The 21,073-nt window shown below is 51.4% G+C and overlaps 2 protein-coding genes across 2 annotated transcripts in view; one reads left to right on the top strand and one right to left on the bottom strand.

Moving 5' to 3' along the window:
• The window catches only part of Tulp2 (TUB like protein 2), a 38,209-nt gene that overhangs the window by 5,632 nt on the left and 11,504 nt on the right, over positions 1-21,073 (top strand). The window lies entirely within an intron of this gene.
• Nucb1 (nucleobindin 1) lies at positions 1,522-19,313 on the bottom strand. The gene is made up of 13 exons (XM_021168043.3): positions 19,207-19,313; positions 18,587-18,728; positions 12,011-12,118; positions 10,497-10,629; positions 8,408-8,511; positions 7,300-7,485; positions 6,974-7,064; positions 3,942-4,000; positions 3,599-3,691; positions 3,430-3,522; positions 2,995-3,165; positions 2,537-2,633; positions 1,522-2,363 (listed from the first exon to the last, which is right to left on the bottom strand). Exons 2-13 carry the CDS (start codon positions 18,716-18,718, stop codon positions 2,251-2,253), a joined length of 1,380 nt encoding a protein of 459 aa, XP_021023702.1. The 5' UTR covers positions 18,719-18,728; positions 19,207-19,313; the 3' UTR covers positions 1,522-2,250.

Genomic DNA, 21,073 nt, shown 5'->3' with positions numbered 1-21,073 from the left:
GCCTGCAAAACAGAATGGGCCTTGGTGCGGGAGGGGCCACAAAGCCTCACACCTCCTGAGGATCTCTAGGCGGTTGTTACTGAGGGAGAGAGGGTAGTATGCATATCTTTTTTCTCAGCTGTGTAGCTACTGTGCTGTATGGTGGGTTTTATTGTTTTGTTTTTCTCTCTGGATCACATATGCGGTGCCATCTTGGGTAATAGAATACATTTACCCAGAAGCCATGGCTGCCAACCAGGGGTAGCCAGGTCTATGGTAATGAGCGTACAGCACTTCCAGGTAGATAGAAGAGGGAAGAGCCACAGACTGGTCCCTAAGACTCCAGCCATTACTTCTTTCTGCGAAACCACAGCTTCAGGTGATCTTGGGAGCTTTGAGATAATATGGAGTGGAAGCTAAGGGCTGCATAGCTCCTGTGACATCATGATGTGGTGGGACTTGGTCTGGGTGCAGCTGTTTGTGCCCTTATTTAAATGAAGGCCTAATTTCTTCAGAGACTGTCCCAATCCAAGATGAGGATAAAGCACCACAGGTAGCTGCCATCCTGGTGTTCTCATGGCCTCGGGAGGCCTCAAGACCAATGGGACATGAGCAGGAAGCTACGTGGGCATGTGCTTTGGGGAGCAGTCTCCCACTGACAAAGTCTGGATGTTGGTGCAGATGTGACATCTGGAGTTGTCACAGCTATGTGAGATCACGGAGTTATGTCCCAGTAACTGACCCAGTAGATAGGAGACTGGGACATTTCTTATAATCCTGGCGCTGTTGTGCTGCACACACTGTGCAGGACAGAACACATGTTTGAGAAAGAACCTGTAGTTGAGGCTTGAGTTGCTTAGGGCGTGGCCCAGTGATCCCGGGGTGTTGCCTGCTTCTGCTCCCCGTTGCTGGGGTCATAGGGGTTTATACATGGGTGACAAAGAATCCAAACTGAGCTCTTCATGCTTGCACAAGCACTTTTCCAACCGAGCCATTTCCATGGTCCCTTGTTTTAAGACAGGATCTCACTATGTAGTTTTGTCTGGCTTGAACTCAAAGGACCCACCCACATCTCTCTGCTTCCCTGCCTGGTGTTTGGTCTGTTTGTTGTCGTCTTTGGGCACAGGGCTTCGTATAGTCTAGGTTGGCTTTGAACTTATAATACAGCCTAAGATGACAATGCACTCCTGCTCTTCCTGCCTCTACCTCCCAAGCTCTAGGATTATGGGCATTTATCCCTGTACCCCAGTTACGTGGCCTGTGGGATACAGGGCCTCAGTCATGCTAGGCACACGTTATGCCAACTGAGCCACAGACCCTTAATAATATATATTTTTAATTATTTAAGATAGTAAACTTTTTTCAAGCTCAGGTTTAGGTTTTTTGTTCCCATGGCAAAAATGAAGCAGCGAGGCCCTTGTGGCAAGAGCACACAGAAAGCCGCCTGGCAAGCCTCCTGGCAGGGAAAGTCACGTGCCCTAGGATGCCAGGGAGGCGAGCAGGTGGCGTGCGTGCAGGCAGGGCTTGCAAGAGGGCAGGATATTCACACAGATATGCTAATGTTTATTTGTGCCGGGCTATATTTGGATGGAACTGGGGCACAGAGCAGGACACAGCAGTGTGGCCTGAAGCCAGGGAAGTTGGTGAACCAATTTTCAGGAGCCCTGAGCAGGGCTGGACCTCAGCTAGGGGTGTAGCCATATCTGGGTACCTTCTGGGGCCATGGGGTAGATATTGAGCCTGGGAGTTAGGGTAGGCTGGTGGGGTGGTGGTGGAGGCCAGGAGTCCCAGGCAGAGCTGATAGCTACTTGAAGGACACCCCACATCCTGGTGGCCTCTAGCCACCAAAAGGAATTGAGATCATTGGCTCCACAGAAGGCAAAGAGTCAGAGAGACTAAGCCAAGGTCCTGTGACCCAGTGACACTAGGTACAGGAAGCAGAGAGGCTGAGCCTGGAACAGAGAAGAGCAAAGCAGGCAGGAGGGCAGGCCTGGAGTGTGCACTCCAGGTGAGGTGAGCGAGCTCTCCGGCAACTTCAGCTCCTGCAGTTAATCCCTGACAGGGGAGGGAGGAAGGGAGGGACGGAGGGAGGGGGACCCAGAGGCTGAGAGCAGAGACTGGCAGACAGGCAGAAGCTATCTGAGGAACAGGGTAGCCCCTGTTCTGCTCCCAGGAGGCCATGAGGGCGTTGGTCCCCAGGGAGGCTGCAAGGCCACTTCATCCGGCTTCCACACTGTCTGTGGGAACCTGAGGGCTGGGGTCTCCGAGGGGTTATAAATGCTGGGAATCCAGCTGTGGCAGCTCAGGGGGCTGCTCTGGGACCTTCTTCTCAGAAGCAGGCACATCTTTCTGGTCACCTGCTGGAGCTGGGACAGGAGCGTCATCTGCAGAGGAAACAGGAGAATGATGTTAGATAAATTTCCTCAACACGGGAAACAGGATTCTCAGGCCTCCTCCCTCAGACTGAGACTCAGTCACGAATCCCCTGCTTCTGTCTTAGGGGCCTGGGACCTGGTCTTCCTCCTTCAGACCCAGTGTCCAGGGCACAGAGCCGTACCTGTGTCTGCACGGAACTGCAGCTGCCCGTCGGGTTTGGAAGGCGGAGCGCTCTGTTCTTGCAGTTGCTGCTTCCTCTGCTCCATCTGCAGCACAGCCTGCAGGAGGCAGCCGCACAGACAGGAGGTTATGGCCGCAGGAAGCAGCCACAGTCCCTTTTCTTCCCCTTGGCCTTGGCTCCTCGTCACTGAGCTGGGATCCCATTGTCTCCTGTCCTGGCTCAGGTGCTCCCACACTGAACCCTAGGCTCCCCTCACCGCCTCATGTAAAATGGCTGCCGTGGCACAGTCAGGCATGGAAAATCTTCTGCCCCTTTAATGACGGCAGCTATCACCTGCATGTATCTAAGATTCCTAACATGGCAGCTACAGGCCATCCCACCCTGAAGATACCCATTTGGATAAAAAAAAAGGGTTCTAAGAGAGCCAGAGAATGGGCCCAAATTCCCCCACTGGTCACCTGCTGCAGCTCTCTCTTCTGTGCCTCCAGGCGGTCCTGGGAGCGCCCCAGGGCCTCTGTCTCCTGGCTGAGGCGCTGGGCCCTGGCATTCAGCTCAGCTTCCCGGGCAGCCAGCTCCTCTTCAAAACGCTTCAGCTCCTCCTCTGTGTAGGCTGGGGACATTTCCACTGTCTGCAGGGCACAGGACAGGGTCAGGCAATCAGTTAGGGCAAGCTCAGCCTCACTGAGCGGGAGAGGGGCAGAGGCTGGGGTGCATGTGTGTGCTACCTGACTGGAAACAGAGTGTTTGCTAAAGACTACAGAAGGAAGAACAGGGGTCTAGATAGGGAATGGCAGAATTCGGAGCCAGAAGGAAGGGCAGGAGATAGCCAGAGGTGCCAAAGGAAAGGCTGGACCTGGGAGACACTAAGGTCTGAGGGTTTCCCATGTCCTCACCTTCCACCCCTCCCCAGTGTCCCCAAACTCCTTCCTCTGGGTGGATGCCAGGAACTCCTCCAGGGTCACAAGCCGGTCCTGGTTGGTGTCCACCTGGGGAGCCAGACCAAGGTTAGCGACTGTGCTGAGCCTGCCGTCCACTGCCCACCCTCCGCATGGCATCTCTCACATTCTTCATCACGTGCTCCCGCATGCGAAGCCGTTCTTCCTCCATCTCTCTCATGTCATCCTCCTCATTCTTCGGGTCATACACCTTCTCCAGCTGTAGGGTGAAGGGAGAAGCTGACACGCTGAGGGGCTCAGAACACCGCCACTCTTGGTGGACATACCCCCCCTCTCAGAGGACCAGTGGTGCCTGCTTCACTATTCATGGCTTCTTTGTCTCTAGGGGCTGCTGGGACTTACAGTTTTTCCTGCACCCTCACTGACAGGAAAGCAGAGCATAGGTTAGGGCGTTAAGAGCCATAAGAGGCTGAAGTATGTCTCGCTCACAAAGCTTCCATTACACTCACCTCCTTGGTAAAGAGAGCTTCCAGTTCTTGCTCATCTAAGACACCATCACTGTTGATGTCTAGGGATGAGAAGAGATATGTTAGCGACAGGGCTGCATGAGTCTGGTCCCTAAGGGAGAAGCTAGATAAGGGATCGTGGGTGGGTGTGAGGTTTCTCAGCAGAGGACAATGGTGGCCATGGCCTGTAGGCCAGCAGGAACTGTTCTTATCAGCATGCATTCTGGCTGGATGTGGTGGCATACCCCTTTAATCTCAGCCTCTCTGAGTTACAGCCAGGCAGAAATCTTGAGTTTCAGGCTAGCCTGGTCTACAGAGTGAGTTTCAGGAGAGCCAGGGCTACATAGAATCCATGTCTTAAACACAAAACCAAAACCACAAACAACAAAACACCAACAAACGAAAACCATTCTTTAGCAAACAGGGACCCAAGAATGGAATCCAGGGGCCTTGTGACCTCTGCCCTCTGAGAACCAGGTCCAAATCAACTCCAGTGACTAGGGAGGCCCGTGCATCACGGGATAGATAGTCCTTGCCTGCCCGAGTGACCCTCAAGGCCATGCCAGACTTAGACCCACTTCAGTCCCCTCCCTACAAACCAGCCACCAGCATTTCTGGCCACTCACAAGGCTCTTAGGTCTGGCCTTTGCCTGCCTGTCTGGAACAGTCCAGAGATTTTGTCAACCCTTCAAGGTGACGGTCTGCTCCTAATCTTCTCTGTGTGCCACAGCCCCGGAAGCCCGGGGAGCACTCTCCCGTGCCTGCTTCTCTTGCCCGCGGGGCAGCAGGCTCTGCCCATCAGTCTGCAACTCCCTATCTTCTCAATGGCACTGAAGACTGCACGGGGGCCTTGTGCGGGCCACGACTGCACCACACAGCTGTGTCACCTCCCTTTACCCTCCCTTTTCCCATGTGTGTCCTCTCTGGGACTACACCTTCCAACTGAGCGGCCACTGGTCACATGGGGGGACTAAAGTTGCAGTGGCATTAACTTCAGTGGCATAGACTGTGTTTACCTAGGGGACCTGGAGCCAAAATCACAGACAGGAAGCACAATGGCAGGTGTCAATATGAATAGAGGGGTTGAGATGAGGGCTGAACGAGGAGCTGCCTGGGAGTACAGGGTCTAGATGTATTATTATTATTAAACTTTTTCAGACAGGGTTTTCTCTGTGTATCCCTGGTTGTCTTAGAACTTGTTCTATAGACCAGGCTGACCTGGAACTCATAGATCTGCCTGCTTCTGCCTCCCGAGTGCTGGGATTAAAGGTGTGCACTAGGATGCTTTTGAGGCTGGGTCTCACGCAGCTCAGGGCAGCCTCCGTGTGGGTGAGGGTGAATTCCTAAGTCTCTCCCTGGGACCTGGGTCGCTCGGGTGCTCCACGGGCTTCACTGTACATGGCTCAAGGTTCCAGTTTTACAATAATAGTATTTTTTTTAAATAAAAAATTTAGATTATGTGCATGCGTCTGCACATAGGTGTGTGCATAGAAGTGTGGTACCTTCAGGGCCAGAGGCACGGGATCCCTTGCAGCTAGTGAGTTATATATAGGTGCTTGTGAGCTGCTGGGTGTGTGTGCTGCGTGTGCACTTGTGTGGGTGTGATGCAAGCATGCACAGCACAGCTCAGTGGTCAGAAGACCTCACACGTCCCTGTCCTTGTTTTCTTCCAGAGAGGGTCTCTCTGGAACTGCAGGAAGTGGGGCCAGCTAGCTGGCCTATGAGCTTTGAGGGACCCGCCTGTCCCTGCCCTTGGCTTCACCGTCACTGGGAGTATAGGGAGTCACTACCTTGCCTGGTTTACCTGGGTTCTGAGGGTCTGAACCCGGTTCTTTGAACTTGTAAGGCAAGTGCTTAACCAACGGAACCATTTCTGTATTCCCTAAATCTGAAAAAACCTTACAACATGGGTGTAGTGGCACACACCTTTATTTAATTCCAGTAACCAGGAGGCAGAGACAGACAGATCTCTGTGAGTTCAAGGCCAGCCTGGCTTACAGAGTAAGTTCTAGGACAGCCAGGGCTACATAGAGAAACCCTGTCTCAAAAAAATCAAAGCCAAATCAAACCAACAACAAAAACAGAAACAAAAACCCAAAACAAAACCAAAATGTTAGCCGGGCGTGGTGGCACATGCCTTTAATCTCAGCACTTGGGAGGCAGAGGCAGGTGAATTTCTGAGTTCCAGGCCAGCCTGGTCTACAGAGTGAGTTCCAGGACATCCAGGGCTACACAGAGAAACCCTGTCTCGAAAAACCAAAAAAAAAAAAAAAAAAAAAAAAGTTATATTTTGTTTAACTTGAATGCATTTCTGAGCCTAGGTATGGGTGCACCTGGGACACAACTCAAGCACAGAGGTCACAGGTCAACATGGGACTTGGTCCTCTCCTTCTGTCATGTATGTTCCACACATCAAACTCAGGTTGCCAGGCAGGGCTCTCGAGGTCCCAGGCTTCTGGCTACTATGGCAGCCAACAGACTTCATTCTCTCAAGCCTAAAAGCTTCGAACCCAACAGCCCAGTGGCAGGGTTATTTAAAAGTGTGTATATGTGTGGGTGTGTACACCCACACATATATATTGTGTATGGGTGTTTTGCCTACTTGTATTATGTGTATCATATGTGTGCTTAGTGCCTTCAGAGGTCAAGAGGGCATCGGATCCCCTGAGCTGGAATTAGATAGCTGTGAGGACCGTGTGAGTGCAGGGGTCCTCTAGAAGAGTAGCCATCTTTCCAGGCAGTTTCCCCCTACCTCCCATGGCAGTTTCACATAGGCACCAAGATTTTTTGTCTCCATGGCTCTTGGGAGTTGTGGTTCTTTTATGTCCTCCTCAAGCCTGGCCTGCTCAGTTAGAGGACATGGCCATTCCTTAGAATACAGAGGAAAACAATATTGAAGAAAAATACTTGGCCATGGAAGATCCCAGGCCTACCAACACAGAGGGGCAGGATATTTGGCCAGTCAGGCTATGAACCATCAGAACCTGTCACATCAGCCTGGGTCTGGAACACCCCTCCCCCCACCTCCACCTTACCATGCAGTATGAAGAAGGTCTTGGGGTTGAACCTGTTGGGGTCCAATCCATCCAACTCCTCCCACACCTCCTTCAACTGGGCTTGGCTGCCCTGTGGAGAAGAACAGCAGGCTTGTGAACAGTGAGTCTGAGAGCCACTGTATCAGGGTAGACAGCCCTAGGTGCCCTTCCAATAAACTTTAGTTCCCTCAAGCCAGAACTACAATTCCCAGCACTCAGGTAGGTGGACTTTTTGCCATAAGGACTCTTGGGAGTTGTAGTTCTGCATCTGCACTCATTTTCTGCTTAGGAGTTGGACATGGTAAAACATACATGAGGGTCCTTACAGGAACATTGACTTTGGGGTGTTCCCGGTGTCTGCGCTGTTGCTCTTGGAGCTTCCTCTCGGCCTCCTTCCGCTGCTCTTCTCCCAGAGACTCCAGGTAGCGTCTCCTCTCATGTTCTTTGAGCATCTCATAGCGTTTGAACTCTTCATGGTGTGCAGCGTCATACTGGGCGAGGTCTCGGGTGGCCTGTGGAGAGGCAAGAGGGTCACATTCCCCCTCTCCTTAGACACCTGCATGACCTCACTTCCTTGGTCTCCGTGGTTGGGTCTGTCCACAGCAAACCCTGGGGTGCTTTCCCAAAGTAGCGGCTTGGATGTGAATTTTTCGAGTCCCCCGAGAGCTCAGCATTTCAGGAATGAGCAGGGATGATATGTGAAGTAGGCTTAATACAGAAAGCATCATGGCTTGGGCAGCCAAGAACAATCCCAGCACTCAGGAGGTTGAGGCAGGAGAATGGCAAAAGCATTTTTTAAAATAATTTTAAAAATTTGTATTTCCTGTGCATTTGTGTTTTGCCTGCATGTATGCTTGTGTGAAGGTGTCAGATCCCCTGGAACTACAGTTATAAATGTGAACTGCCATGTGGTTGCTGGGAATTGAACCTGGGTCCTCAGGAAGAGCAGCAGGTGCTCTTAACCACTGAGCCATCTCTCAGATCCTGAGTATGGCAAATTCCAAGCCAGCCTGGGCTACATATCAAGACACTGGCTCAGAGCAACTCTTATAAGACAATGAATTCATACTTTCTCAAGCTACTTAGTAACAATAATTGCAGCAACAAGGGACTAACACAGTTGCTATGGGGGCAGCAGTTGCACTCCCCAGGTGGCTGTACACCAAGGGCCAGTTGTCAACTGCAGACTAGTTTTTCCTTGTTACATCAGATGGAAGTCTTAGGCATTAGTGGATAAAACCCAGGACTGCTCTAAGCACCCTACAATGCAGAGAACAGGTTCCATCACATAGCCCTAGCCATAGTCTTTCTGTAGAAAAGCAGGGATGTGCTGAGCTAGCCCAGCCCAGCACCACTGCCCTCTACAGGAGGCAGGACCCAGTTCCCTCGTCCTCCCCTGCTGAGCATCTCAGCCGGCTCACCACCCTCACCCACCGTCTGGATCAGCAGCTCTAGGTCCCGAGCCTCAAACGTGTGCTGGTTCTGAGGGTCCAGGTGTTCAAACTGCTTGAGGAGGTTCATGTGGTCCACCTGCAAGTCTGGGTAAGGGAAAGGCAAACCAACACCCATCACGTCACGGCCTTTCTGTCAGAGTTCCTAACTGAGAGCAGGGGTGCAGAGAGGAGAGCCACAGAGGCCACGCAGGCAAAGAGGATGGCACATGGGCCTGGAGGATGTCTGAGGACCTGAGCCTGCCACTGACTCTGGTGCTAAAATTAACAGTAATCACAATGACAGCAATGCCAGGCCACTACAGCCTAATGACACGGGCTCCATGATTAGCCCTGATTGGTTTGTGTAGCAATGGAGGTGAGTGTGTGTGTCTCTCATCAGGCTGCTACCAAGCCTTGGCAGCGAGTGCCTTATAGGCTGCGCCGTCTTGCCAAGTGCTGAACCCACTCATTTACAGCATACAATTTGATGGTGTTTTAGAATGTTCACAGTTACACACAAACTCCATCACCATGACTTTTAGGGTACTGCTGTCATCCCCAAAAGAATCATGCCCTTTTTCTCTCCCCAGCCCACTGGGGACATTCTATGTGCTTTACAGCCTGGGGCCCAGCTTCGGACAGCATCTCGTTTCCCAGGTTTATTTCCATTGTTCTGCATGCCAGGCCACTACAGCCTAATGACATGGGCTCCATGATGTTTTTAGGGCTCACTAATGTTTCATGGTGCAGGTAGAGCACATTTTATTTATCCACACCACAGCTGGCAGACGTTTACGCTGCTGGTTCCTTTAGCCATTGTGCAGTTTTCACTAGCTTTGTGTTATGCTATGGTATCTGCTGAGACAGGTCTTCTCCAGTACCAGGCATAAGGACTTGCCCCATGTAGGTCGGGATGGTACAGGCTTGTCATCCAGCTACTCGGTAGGCTGAGACGGGTTGTATGTTCTAGGCTTGTCTGGGTACAGAGTGAGTTTTAAAAGGGGGCTGTGGAAAGTGGGTGGGTTCGTGAGCAGGGGGAGAGAGGGAGGGATACGGGATTTTTGGGGGGAAACCAGGAAAGGGGGTAACATTTGAAATGTAAATAAAGAAAATATCTAATAAAAAAAAGGGAGTACGGTGGAGTGCCTGCCTAGAGTCCACTCATGAGGGGCTGGCGGTGTGATTAGGCAGCACACTGTTGTTACTCGGTTTATGTGTGTGTGTCTATGTGTGTGTGCATGCATGTTCACGCGGGTGTACAGGTATACAGAGTTTACGTGAAGGTCAGAGGTCAACTCTATGGAGTGGGCTGTCTCCTCCCCAGCATATGTGGATACGAACTCAGGTCACCAGGCTTGGGGGCCCATCTCCCAGGCCCTTACTGTAGTGTAATAAAGATATTTAAAGGGAGACGCAGGAACATGTGGTGGCCCTACACCAGCACTCAGAGGTGGATGCAGAAGGACCAGGCGTCTAAAGTCATCTTTGGCTACACAGTAAGTCTGAGACTAGCCTGACTGTATGAGACCCTGTTTCAGAAAGGCAAACTCTCCACCACCCCTCCCCCAATGAGCAAAAAGGCAGGAGAAGCAGAGAGAATAATGTCAATGTGAAAGTGTGCCAGAGCCGGCCGTGGTGGTGCACGCCTTTAATCCCAGCACTCAGGAGGCAGAGGCAGGCGGATTTCTGAGTTAGAGGCCAGCCTGGTCTACAAAGTGAGTTCCAGGACAGCCAGGGCTACACAGAGAAACCCTGTCTCAGAAAACCAAAAAAGAAAAAAAAAAAAGAGAGAAAGTGTACCAGAAAGAAAAGAAAAACATTCTGTGTAACTTGCACCTGCTTCCCCAAGAGCCCAGGCCCCCCCAGCCACCCGGGCCCCCCCAGCCACCCGGGCCTCCCAGCCACCCAGGCACCCCCAGCCACCCGGGCCTCCCAGCCACCCGGGCCCCCCAGCCACCCGGGCCCCCCAGCCACCCGGGCACCCCCAGCCACCCGGGCACCCCCAGCCACCCGGGCCCCCCAGCCACCCGGGCCTCCCAGCCACCCGGGCACCCCCAGCCACCCGGGCACCCCCAGCCACCCGCGCTCACTGGGCTCCTGCTTTGCATCCATCTTGGCCTTGAGCAGCATCCGCAGCCTCGACACCTCCTGTCGCTTGAGCTCATCCAGCTTGGTTCGGACATTGTGGCTGACGAAGTCCAGCTCTTGGCTCAGCTTTCCACTCTTCAAGGACAGAGGTGGGGGGGGTCCCCCAGTCAGGCGGACACCGAGGGGGGTGTGCTGGGCAGCCCACTGTGCACCCTACACCCCAAACCACTCAACTCCAATGTTCCTGAAGCTCCATTATGCTCATGTCTTTCCTGCTTGTGGCCTGCCCTGGCACCTGGGAGCCCAAATGCGCAGGAGGGAGCCTGAGCTTTGCCGAGAGGCCCTGCTCACCTCAGACTGGGAGCGCTCACACTCAGAAGTCTGTTCTCACCACAGGGCCAGTAGCTCTCCTGACACCTCTTTCAAATCAGTTCCATCCTTTTCTGTTTTGTTTTGTTTTGTTTTTCGAGACAGGGTTTCTCTGTGTAGCCCTGGCTGTCCTGGAACTCACTTTGTAGACCAGGCTGGCCTCAAACTCAGAAATCCGCCTGCCTCTACCTCTCGAGTGCTGGGATTAAAGGCGTGTGCGCCTCCACACTCAGCCAATTCCTGTCTTTCCATACTCAACAGAGACAACACGTCCACCTTAGGACGCATCTCCAGGCGTCACCATCACCCACCCACCTACCCACACACGAGTGCTAAGCTTGATGCTTTCTCGGGCCATGCCCAATCTCATCTGTTCCACCATCAGAGCTGACCCTGGCCTCCACTGCTCACAGCACTCCAGGGCTCACCAGTGTCTCTGCTGGGTACAAGCCCCTGCAACACTGCCTGCCCATCAGCCCCAAGGGGCTGAAGGCAGCAAGAGAGCTTCTTTTGCAACCCAGATCTGTCATCGGGGATGCTGAGCCCCTGCGTCCACTCCCATCATGCACATCCCTGCTGATGGTGAAGGATGTAAGCTTGACAAGGCCTAGAATTCTCTAGAGGACAAACGTGTGAGCATCTCTAAGAGGGAGTTTCTAGACAGGGTTAATTAAGGTGTGACGCCCCTCTTTCCGTGCTGGCGGCACTATCCCAGAAGCTGGGCTCCAGAACTGAATGAAAAGGAGAAGGTAGATGAGCATCAGCAGGCATCCATCTCTGACTGGGGATCCGGCACAGCCCACTGCCTGGCCCGCCCGCTGCAAACTCTGTCTATGATGCCTTTGAACTGTGAACAAGGATCAAGCCTCCCGTAAGCTGCTTCTGTTGCCGGTTTTGTCACAGCAAAAAAATAACTAAATAGAAGCCAATCAGATGAGTCAGAGAAGAACTCAAGAAGGGAACATGGCTACATCTTAACTGGAGAGAAACTGAGGCACAGCAAATGGACACCCCATAGCTGATAGATGGTAGAGCGGAGAGCTCGTGTCCATGTTTAAACACATCTTCAGGAGTTCCCAGACTCCCTCCCAGCTGTGCCCCCCAAGCTCCCTCGAGCATAGCCCCTCATAGCCCAACCCCAGCGCACCTTAATGTCCTCAGCGTTGGCAGCCTGCAGCTTCTCCCGGAAGTGCCCATCTGTCTCTAGCACGTTGATGACCTCCTGGAGGTACCGGTGGTAGTACAGGCCCGTGTCCTGAGGGGCAAGGGAGGGCATGGCAACACCTGCCTCATCTTCTAAGTTTCCCCCAGCCAGGACCACAGCTCAGCTCCCAACTTGCAGCGGATACACCTTCCACACACAACAGGAGGCCTGCATCATTTACTGGCTGAGTCCTCAAGAGCCAGCCAGAGGCAGCCAGTCCAGGCTCCAACCCTTGACCTTCTGCTGTGTCCACCTCCTGGGAGGTTCTATGGCACATAAGAAATGAAAATCCCAGGGGGGCGGGGCTGAAGAGATGTTGAAGGGTAAAATGCTCTCTGCATAAGCATGGGGGCCTGAGCTGGAGTCAGACTTAGGATGAAGAGCCCAGCACCCAACTCCTGTGGCTCACAACCATCATGCTGGCTGCAGGGGACCTGAAGCCCTCTCCTGGCCTCTGTACCTACACACACATGGCACAAATACACACACTCATGACAGAAACACACACACACACATACACTATAAATACATACACACACATACACGAATAACTTTTAAATAAAAGTTTAAGAAAGTAAAAATTAAATCTTGTTAGGAAAGCCGAATGTGCCAGTGCCTGCTGGCCATGCCAGCTGTAGAGCAGGGACAGGTGCGTCTCTTGGGGCTCGCTGGAGCCACAGCTTGACCTACTGTGTGAATCCCAGGTCCCAGTAAAGCACCCGAGGAAGGACACCAGAGGTCCCCTTGTGGCCTCTCTGTGCGTGCGACATGCATGTGCACCTATACACACATGAACATGCATAAAAACCTGAACACACATGCCTCCACAAAGATAAAAAGAAAACTCTAAGGAGAAGCCAGGTCTGGTGGGACATGCTTATGATCTTAGCATTGGGGGGCTGAGGCAGGAGGACTGCCTCAAGTTCAAGCCCAGTTTTGGGCTATAGAGTGAGATCTTCCCTTTAAAACAATCACAAAAATCCAAACTAAAGCAGTGGAGATCCTCAGGCCTGGAGATGAATGGAGAGGGGCCTCAGCTGCAGGGACTCCGCAGAGTATCAGGTGCGGACAGACCCTCACTGTTGGGGCTGAGGTTTCTGGGTTCTCACTAAAACCATTAACTTTTGGGGTGGGGAGACGGCTCGATGATGAAGAGAACATACTGCTCTGGCAAGGAACCCACAGGAGGTCCCTCACAACTGCCTGCGACTCCAGTGCAGGAGACTCGGTGCCCTCACTGGGCTTCCCCAAGTGCCTACACTCACATGCATGCGCACACACACACACACACACACACACACACACACACACACACAAAGTTAAAAACACAGCCAGGTGTGATAACACACACCTTTATCTCAACACTCAGGAGGCAGAGGCAGAAGGACCTCTGTGACCTAAAGCTCAGGCTGGTCCACAAAGTGAGTTCCAGGACAGCCAGAGGACACAGAGAGACCCTGTCTCTCACACACACTCTGGCTCAGAGCATGTACTGCTGTCCCAGAGGCCCAGAGTTTAGTTCCCAGCCTCTCGTCAGATGGCTTACAACCACCTGTAACTCCAGTCCAGGGGACCTGATGCCCACTCTGGCCTCCTACGGTACCTGACAGGAATTAAAGAATAGTGATGGGGTTAACATTCTCTTCCTTTCTCCATCTCCCTTCTCCCAGCAGCTGCTGGGTTTTTGTTTTGTTTTATTTAGATTTATTTTACATGTAGAAGTGTTGTGCCCACATGTATGTGAGTGCCTGGTACCCACAGAGGTCAGAAGGCATCAGATCCCCTGGAACTGGAGTTATAGGTGGTTGTGACCTGCAGTGTGGGTGCTGGGAACCAAGCCTGGTCCTTTTCAAAAGCAGCCATCATCTCTGCAGCACCCCCAGGATAAAGAAGTTACTTTTATCAACAAGAGGAAAAGCACTCAAAAGAAAACCACAATTACACAGAAACACATCTAACAACATGGAAGGGACTCACTAAGCTTGTCTGAGGGGGGGCAACACTCCGTGACTCAGGTGAGGTCCTTCCTGTAGCTCACAGGGCACAGCCCCGCCTCCTTTGGCCTCTGCCAAGGTTCCCACTGGAGAGTCCCTAGGCTTTGTCTTTCTCTTTCATCCCAGGTCCATTAGCCCCTGCCTTTAGTACCCTGCCTTCCTGGAATAAGAAGCCTCTGTCTCACACCTCTCTTAGCCTCTCTGTCTAAGGGACAGTGATGGGACAAGACATGAGCTTTCTTTTTAATGTTCTTTCACTAATTATGGCTCATGACCATGGGAGGGGAACCAAATCTCTGACCAGAATGCAAGGTGTTTGTTTGGGGCAGCAGGTTGGCTCAGCAAGGAAGGGTGATGGCGCACTCACACAGTGATCGCAGCACTCAGGAGGCAGTGCCAACTCTGACAACCTGACATTGATTCTTGGCACTGACGTGGAAGAGGAAAGAGGAAGACGTGATTCCTACAAGTTGTCCTCTGACCTCCACACATACTGGTTGACCTCCGTATATGCACACAAGATAAGCAAACGCATGTGAAATGGAGGCTCTGGCCCTGCCTTGTACCACATGTGCCCTTGCACCACATGTGCACACCACATGTGCACACGTGTATGCAATTCCAGGGTCCCCAGGCAGTTGCCTTAACTCTAAATGTGGTGGAGATGCCACTCGAGGCTGCTGAGGCGTCAAATCAAGATTAACTTGTTACTTATGTTCTGAGGGCCTTGACTGACCCTCTGTAACCCATGCTGCCCTCACAGGGGGCACACACCAGGGGACACATGTCCCTCCCAGTTCCTCCATGTGGTCCCACAACAGCAGTACTGACACATATTGGGCCCATTTTCTTTTCTTTTTTAAAGATTTATTTTGCAGGTGGTGATGGCGCACTCACACAGTGATCGCAGCACTCAGGAGGCAGAGGCAGATCTCTGTGAGTGTGCGTTTGAGGCCTGCCTCATCTATAGAATAAGTTCTAGGACAGCCAGGGATACACAGAGAAAGCCTGTCTCAACTGCCTCGTCTATAGAACAAGTTCTAGGACAGCCAAGGATACACAGAGAAAGCCTGTCTCAAAAAAACAAACAAAAAGGAAAAAAAGTTATTTGTATTTTATCTGTGTGTGTGTGCCTGGTGTATGTCATGAGTGTGAAGGTGCCAGGAGGCCAGAGAGGCCATCAGACCCCCTGGAGCTGACCTTACAGCAGGTGTCAGCAGTCCAGTCAGGGTGCTGGGCAGTGAACTCTTCCTGTGGAAGAACAGCAGCACTCTACCTCTCCAGCCCAGGCCCACTGGCTCAGCCTGTCCCATCAACACCATGGAAAACCAAGATGTAGGAGCAGAGGAAGGGTCAAAAGACCCACGTGGCACCTTCTGGCATTCCTGGCTACAAATGGAGTTCCTTCCTTTTCTCCAGCAAGCCTTGGGCTGCCTGCCCCCCCTGAGGGCTGAGAACATTGCACTGGCTGGTTTTGTGTGTCAGCTTGACCCAAGCTAGAGTTATCAGAGAGGAAGGAGCCTCAGCCGAGAAAATGCCTCGGTGAGATCCAGCTGTAAGTCAGCAGTGCGCCCCTCCATGGCCTCTGCCTCGGCTCCTGCCTCCAGGTTCCTGCCCTGTTTGAGTTCCTGTCCTGGCTTCCCACAGTGATGAACAGTGCGGTGGAAGTGTAAGCCAGATAAACCCTTTCCTCCCCGACTTGCTTCTTGGTCCTGGAGTTTTGTCACAGCAACAGGAACTCTGAGGAAGACAGATGTGGAACTCTGTCTTCCAAGACAGGACTTCTCTTTCTAACGGCTCTCCTCTAAAGGATGGTCTCCTTTTTTTTTTTTTTTTTTTTTTTTTTTGGTTTTTCGAGACAGGGTTTCTCTGTATAGCCCTGGCTGTCCTGGCACTCACTTCGTAGACCAGGCTGGCCTTGAACTCAGAAATCCTCCTGCCTCTGCCTCCCGAGTGCTGGCATTAAAGGCGTGCGCCACCACGCCCGGCTGGATGGTCTCCTTTTATTCTTTATTTTTTTTAATTTTTTGAGGCAGGGTTTCTCCATGTGGAGTTTGTGAGTGCTAGTAATCAAACTCAGGGTCTCTGGAAGAACAGTCAGTGCTCGTAAGCACAGAGCCATCTCTCCAGCCCAATTTAAGTTTGCTTTGGTTGGTTGGTTTTGTTTTGTTTTGTTTTGTTTTTCTTCAAGACAGGGTTCTCCGTGTAGTTCTGGATGTCCTAGAACTAGCTCTGTAGACCAAGCTGGCCTTGAATTTAAGAGATCCACCTGCCTCTGCCTCCCAAGTGCTGGGATTAAAGATGTGCCTGGCCCCCAATTTGAGTTTTAATTGCTTCTCGCAACTAAATCTGTTTTGTAGAAAGCAAAAACCTACCATATGTGCACTGTGTCCAGTCTGATGTAACTGACTTCTGGTTGTTTAATAACCAAACTTGGGAGTCAGAGCCAAGGAGGCTACAGGGATACCCTGGTAAACTTCAACTGTCAAAATGACACAGCCTAGCATAGCCTCAATTGAGGAACCGTATAGATCAGGCTGATCTGAGAGGCCTGTCTCTATTGTTAACTGACTCAGAAGGGCCCAGCCCATCATGGGATGCACCATTCCCTGGGCAGGTGTCCTGGACTTTGAAAGGAAGTTAGCTGAGCATGAACTGGCTGCCAGCCAGCAGACAGCACCCTCCACAGTCCCTGCTGCACCTCTCGGCTGTAAAGTGAGTTCCTGGGTTGGAGGTAACACTGTGTGGAACAGCAAGCAGGCCTGCTGCTGTCTTAGGGTTTTACATCTGTGGACGGACACCATGACCAAGGCAATTCTCGGTGGTTTTCTTCTTTCCCCACGCAGGTCCCAGGGATTGAACACAGGCAGGCCTGGCAAGCCAGTGGCTTTGACCAATCGAGCCGTCTCATTGGCACCTCCATTCTTTGCACAAAGAGCTTTGGAGTGAAATCTCTGGGGACCTTCTTAGTAAAAATGGTTTGTGTCTATTGTAGCCTAGGGAGTGGTCCCATTAACCTTTGGCTATTCCATCCCAAGCTGTCCCCTTAATTTTATCTTCCATCCTTTTCAGTTAGGCCACCTTCAGATGACAGTCTAATTCCATCTAACTGTCCCCTTTGATCCTACTGCAAGGACTGAAACTTACTGTGAGTGGAACCCCCACTTCAGCTGTGAATAGTCAGATCAACTCAACCCTTAAAAACACTATAACCTCCTCCACAGTTTTAGGGTCTCAACTCTCCTGGGGGGATGTTTGTTAGACAGCACAGGCAGGCTTAAAGGTCTCTGAGGATTAGCCCCTCCTGAACATTGAAAATTCCCCACAAAAGGAGGAGATCAAAGACATCAGAGCTGTGTTGAGGCCCACTAAAGGGAAGCTACTTCCTCCTGGTCGACCGAGTACAATCTGGATTTGTCCTAAACAGCCCCAAACATTATAGACTATTACTGTCCCCTCTCCTAAGAGCCTTCGGACTAATCCTTCAGTCACGTGACTAAGAATCCACTCCCCAAGAGAGCTGACTCACCTCAAGATGTGCTAAGGGATAGGGGGTGTGGCCATCTTCTTAATGAGATAAGGTACTTCCAGGCCAGAAGCCCCTCCCTAGGGGTAGCTGATGGCTGCTCTTCACTGCTGAAACTGCCACTTTTTCAGATATCTCATTTCAAAAGCATAACGCTTCCTTCCCTCCCTTTCTCTGAATCGTACACATGATTATCCCAACCCTCAGGACACTCTCAATTCCGCAGAACCCCTCCTGGATACACAGCTGCTTAACAACCCACAGTGCTCAACCTCTCTACCCTTTCCATGTCTCAAACAGCCTGGTTTTCTCTTCCATCTCCCTCCTGGAACCTGCAAAGACTTACAACTTGTCTGCTCTATTATTTTCCTCTGATACAATGGTTTTCAGGCTTCAAGATTTCAGAGTAGAGTACTAACACCTGGCAGGAGGCCCCGCTACACAGGAGCTGGGAACAACCTGTCTCAGGAGGTAACAGCAGCTTGTATCACTAGGGAGAGCTACGGGAAGAACCAGGCCATAAATCAGGGACCTGGAGTTTGAAAGTTTGGACTCTCTAGGAGCAAAGATTTCACAGAGCTCAATAATACTGGAATGAGTAAACCAGCAGTTCCCGTGTCCTTTTCCCACTTAAACTACATTGCTTGTGAGGTCCGTGAAGCAAGAATGCCCTGCTAGGTGGTAGCATCCAGCTGCTGACGGTGCTACTGGGAAATGTGGTTTTCAGGTTTTCTTCATTCCTTATTAAAGAGGGTCTTAACGATCAGAGGGGAGAGTTTAGATGAGGGTGTGACACAGGTTTTCATTTGGGGTCAGTCTTGATTTCCACATCTCAAAGGTCGCTTGCATGTCTCACCCACTCACTATGGCAAAGGAAGGCGGGTAAACGAACGACACGCCCCGGCGTTTCAAACAGGGGATCCTTGGAGTTTTCTCCAGGGCCCTGGGGATGGCAAGCACCACTGCAAAGACGCCAGCGACCAGGGCTGAGCTACTCACCGGGGTCTCAGTGGCCTGGCTGTCCTCCTGAGGAGGTGCTGCGCGGTCCACAGGCACTGCCAGCACAGCAGACAGCATCAGTAGAGGTGGTAAGAGAAGAAAAGGGGCCCCGCGGGGCACCGAGGTAGGCATCGTGGCTGGTCTGTGAAGGGAAATGGAGAATGAGTTTTTTTTCTTGTTTTGCTACGGTTTTTTGAGCTGTGTATTAAGTAGCCTAAGTTGGCCTTGAATTTCTGACCCTCCTGACTCTCTCTCTCCCTTCCAAGCTGGAATTACAGGCGTGTAGTACTATCCCTGGCTAAGGATGTCCCAACCCCGTATCCGGTTGGGCAAGCGAGTGTGCACGCCACCCGATTTGCAAAAATGAAGACTCCAAGCGTTTAGTCACCTGGAACCCAGGATGCCAGGCCTCCAACAACCCCGGACGCCAGGCCTCCAGCCTCCCTTTCCTGGAGCGCAATCCGCAGACCCTCATTCCGGCGCCCTGAGTAAGGGAATCCTCCCCCGAACCGTGATTCTAGGCCCCTAACCTCCCCTTCTGCCGGGACCGCCGAGGCCTGACACTGGACAAGTATCACGCGCTCCAGCCCCTCTGCCCCCGGCTTCGGAACCCCCCTCACCTCTCCCAGTGCAGAGGGCGTTTTCGCGGCCGGCGACCTCCGCCAGGTTTCTGGCGATTTCCCTCCTAAGTCACGCCCACTTTTCCGCAGAGAGCCCGCCCCCAGAATACTGATTGGTCCACGCTGGCTCTGAGCTTCCGCCCGCGTTAGCGGCCCCGCCCCTTTCCAATGAGGTTTCCTTATCTTTGAAAATCTTTCCTGCTTTCTTGGAAGCTCATAGTCTTCAGCGCAACATTTCCTGCGTCCGTTTTCAAGTAAAACTCAAAGCCCTGCATGCCCAGGGACTGGGGGAGGGGGTGAGACCGGACAACTTTTGCGGACATCTTGCCGCGGTGTCTCTTGGGAGTTGTAGTTTTCTCGTTTAATTTCACTCCACAAGTTCCTGCAAGTGTTAGGAAACTACATAGCATATGATCATTATGTTTTAAACAGAGTGTCACTACATAACATATCCCTAGATGGAGCTCTGTGTAAACCAGGATGGCCTAGAGGTCACAGAGATCCTTGTGCTGAGGATAAAAGTAGATACTACACACAAGTGAAAGTGAAGAAGCTGCGAATACCTGATTCTGACTCCTAGTTTTCCACTCGCAATCATATACTTAGGTACCTTAAAAAATATATCTTTGAGGGCAGCTTTTTTGTTGTTGTTGTTGTTTTTTTATCTTTTTTTTTTAAAAAAGATTTATTGGCCGGGCGTTGGTGGCGCACGCCTTTAATCCCAGCACTCGGGAGGCAGAGACAGGCGGATTTCTGAGTTCGAGGCCAGCCTGGTCTACAGAGTGAGTTCCAGGACAGCCAGGGCTACACAGAGAAACCCTGTCTCGAAAAACCAAAAAAAAAAAAAAAAAAAAAAGATTTATTTATTTTATATATGTGAGTACACTGTCTCTGTCTTCAGACACGCCAGAAGAGGGCATCAGATCCCATTACAGATGGTTGTGAGCCACCATGTGGTTGCTGGGAATTGAACTCAGGTCTTCTGGAAGAGCAGTCACAGCTCTTACCCGCTGAGCCATCTCATCAGTCCTCAGGGTAACTTAAAAAAAAAAAGGGGGGGGGGGCTGGTGAGATGGCTCAGTGGGTAAGAGCACCCGATTGCTCTTCCGAAGGTCCAGAGTTCAAATCCCAGCAACCACATGGTGGCTCACAACCATCCGCAACGAGATCTGGTGCCCTCTTCTGGAGTGTCTGAAGACAGCTACAGTGTACTTACATATAATAATAAATAAATAAATCTTTAAAAAAAAAAAGACTTATTTACTTATTTTACATATACAAGTACACTATAGCTGTCTTCAGACACATCAGAAGAGAGCATCAGATCCCATTATAGGCAGTCGTGGCCACTAGGTGGTTGCTGGAAATTGAACTCAGGACTGCAAGTAGAGCAATGAGTGCCCTTAACCACTGAGCCATCTCACCAGCCCCTAATTTTATATCTTTTGACTCCATGGAAAAGATATCTGTCCTAGTCACACAGCCTTTTTGTGATTTCAGAAAACACTTCCCTGAAGATGTCACCTCAATGGTGCTGGTCTCTTCTATTTTTTTTTTTTTAAGATTTATTTATTTATTATATGTAAGTACACTGTAGCTGTCTTCAGGCACTCCAGAAGAGGGCGCCAGATCTCGTTACGGATGGTTGTGAGCCACCATGTGGTTGCTGGGATTAGAACTCTGGACCTTCAGAAGAGCAGTCGGGTGCTCTTACCCACTGAGCCATCTCACCAGCCTCGCAGCTGGTCTCTTCTTAATCACAGCTAATTCTTTAGCTCCAGCTAACCAGCATCAATAGTCCCAGTAATGTAAAGTTTTCGCTTTAGTAGTTCTGGTATCTTGTTAATCACAGCTGATCTTCAGCCCC

The sequence above is a fragment of the Mus caroli genome, unplaced genomic scaffold (assembly GCF_978045245.1).
Source record: "Mus caroli unplaced genomic scaffold, Mus_caroli_1 scaffold_8, whole genome shotgun sequence".
In the NCBI taxonomy this organism is placed as follows: domain Eukaryota; kingdom Metazoa; phylum Chordata; class Mammalia; order Rodentia; family Muridae; genus Mus; species Mus caroli.
This window is presented reverse-complemented; position numbering and strand designations above follow the sequence as displayed.

What these genes read in the sequence shown, in the direction of transcription:
- Nucb1 (XM_021168043.3), bottom strand. Translation starts at nt 18,718, where the DNA reads ATGCCTACCTCGGTGCCCCGCGGGGCCCCTTTTCTTCTCTTACCACCT. An exon ending in AAGCTCTCTTTACCAAGGAG is followed by an intron (nt 3,692 to 3,941) that starts GTGAGTGTAATG and finishes TTCACCCTACAG; the next exon opens with CTGGAGAAGGTGTATGACCC. An exon ending in ACACTGGGGAGGGGTGGAAG is followed by an intron (nt 3,166 to 3,429) that starts GTGAGGACATGG and finishes TGTGCCCTGCAG; the next exon opens with ACAGTGGAAATGTCCCCAGC.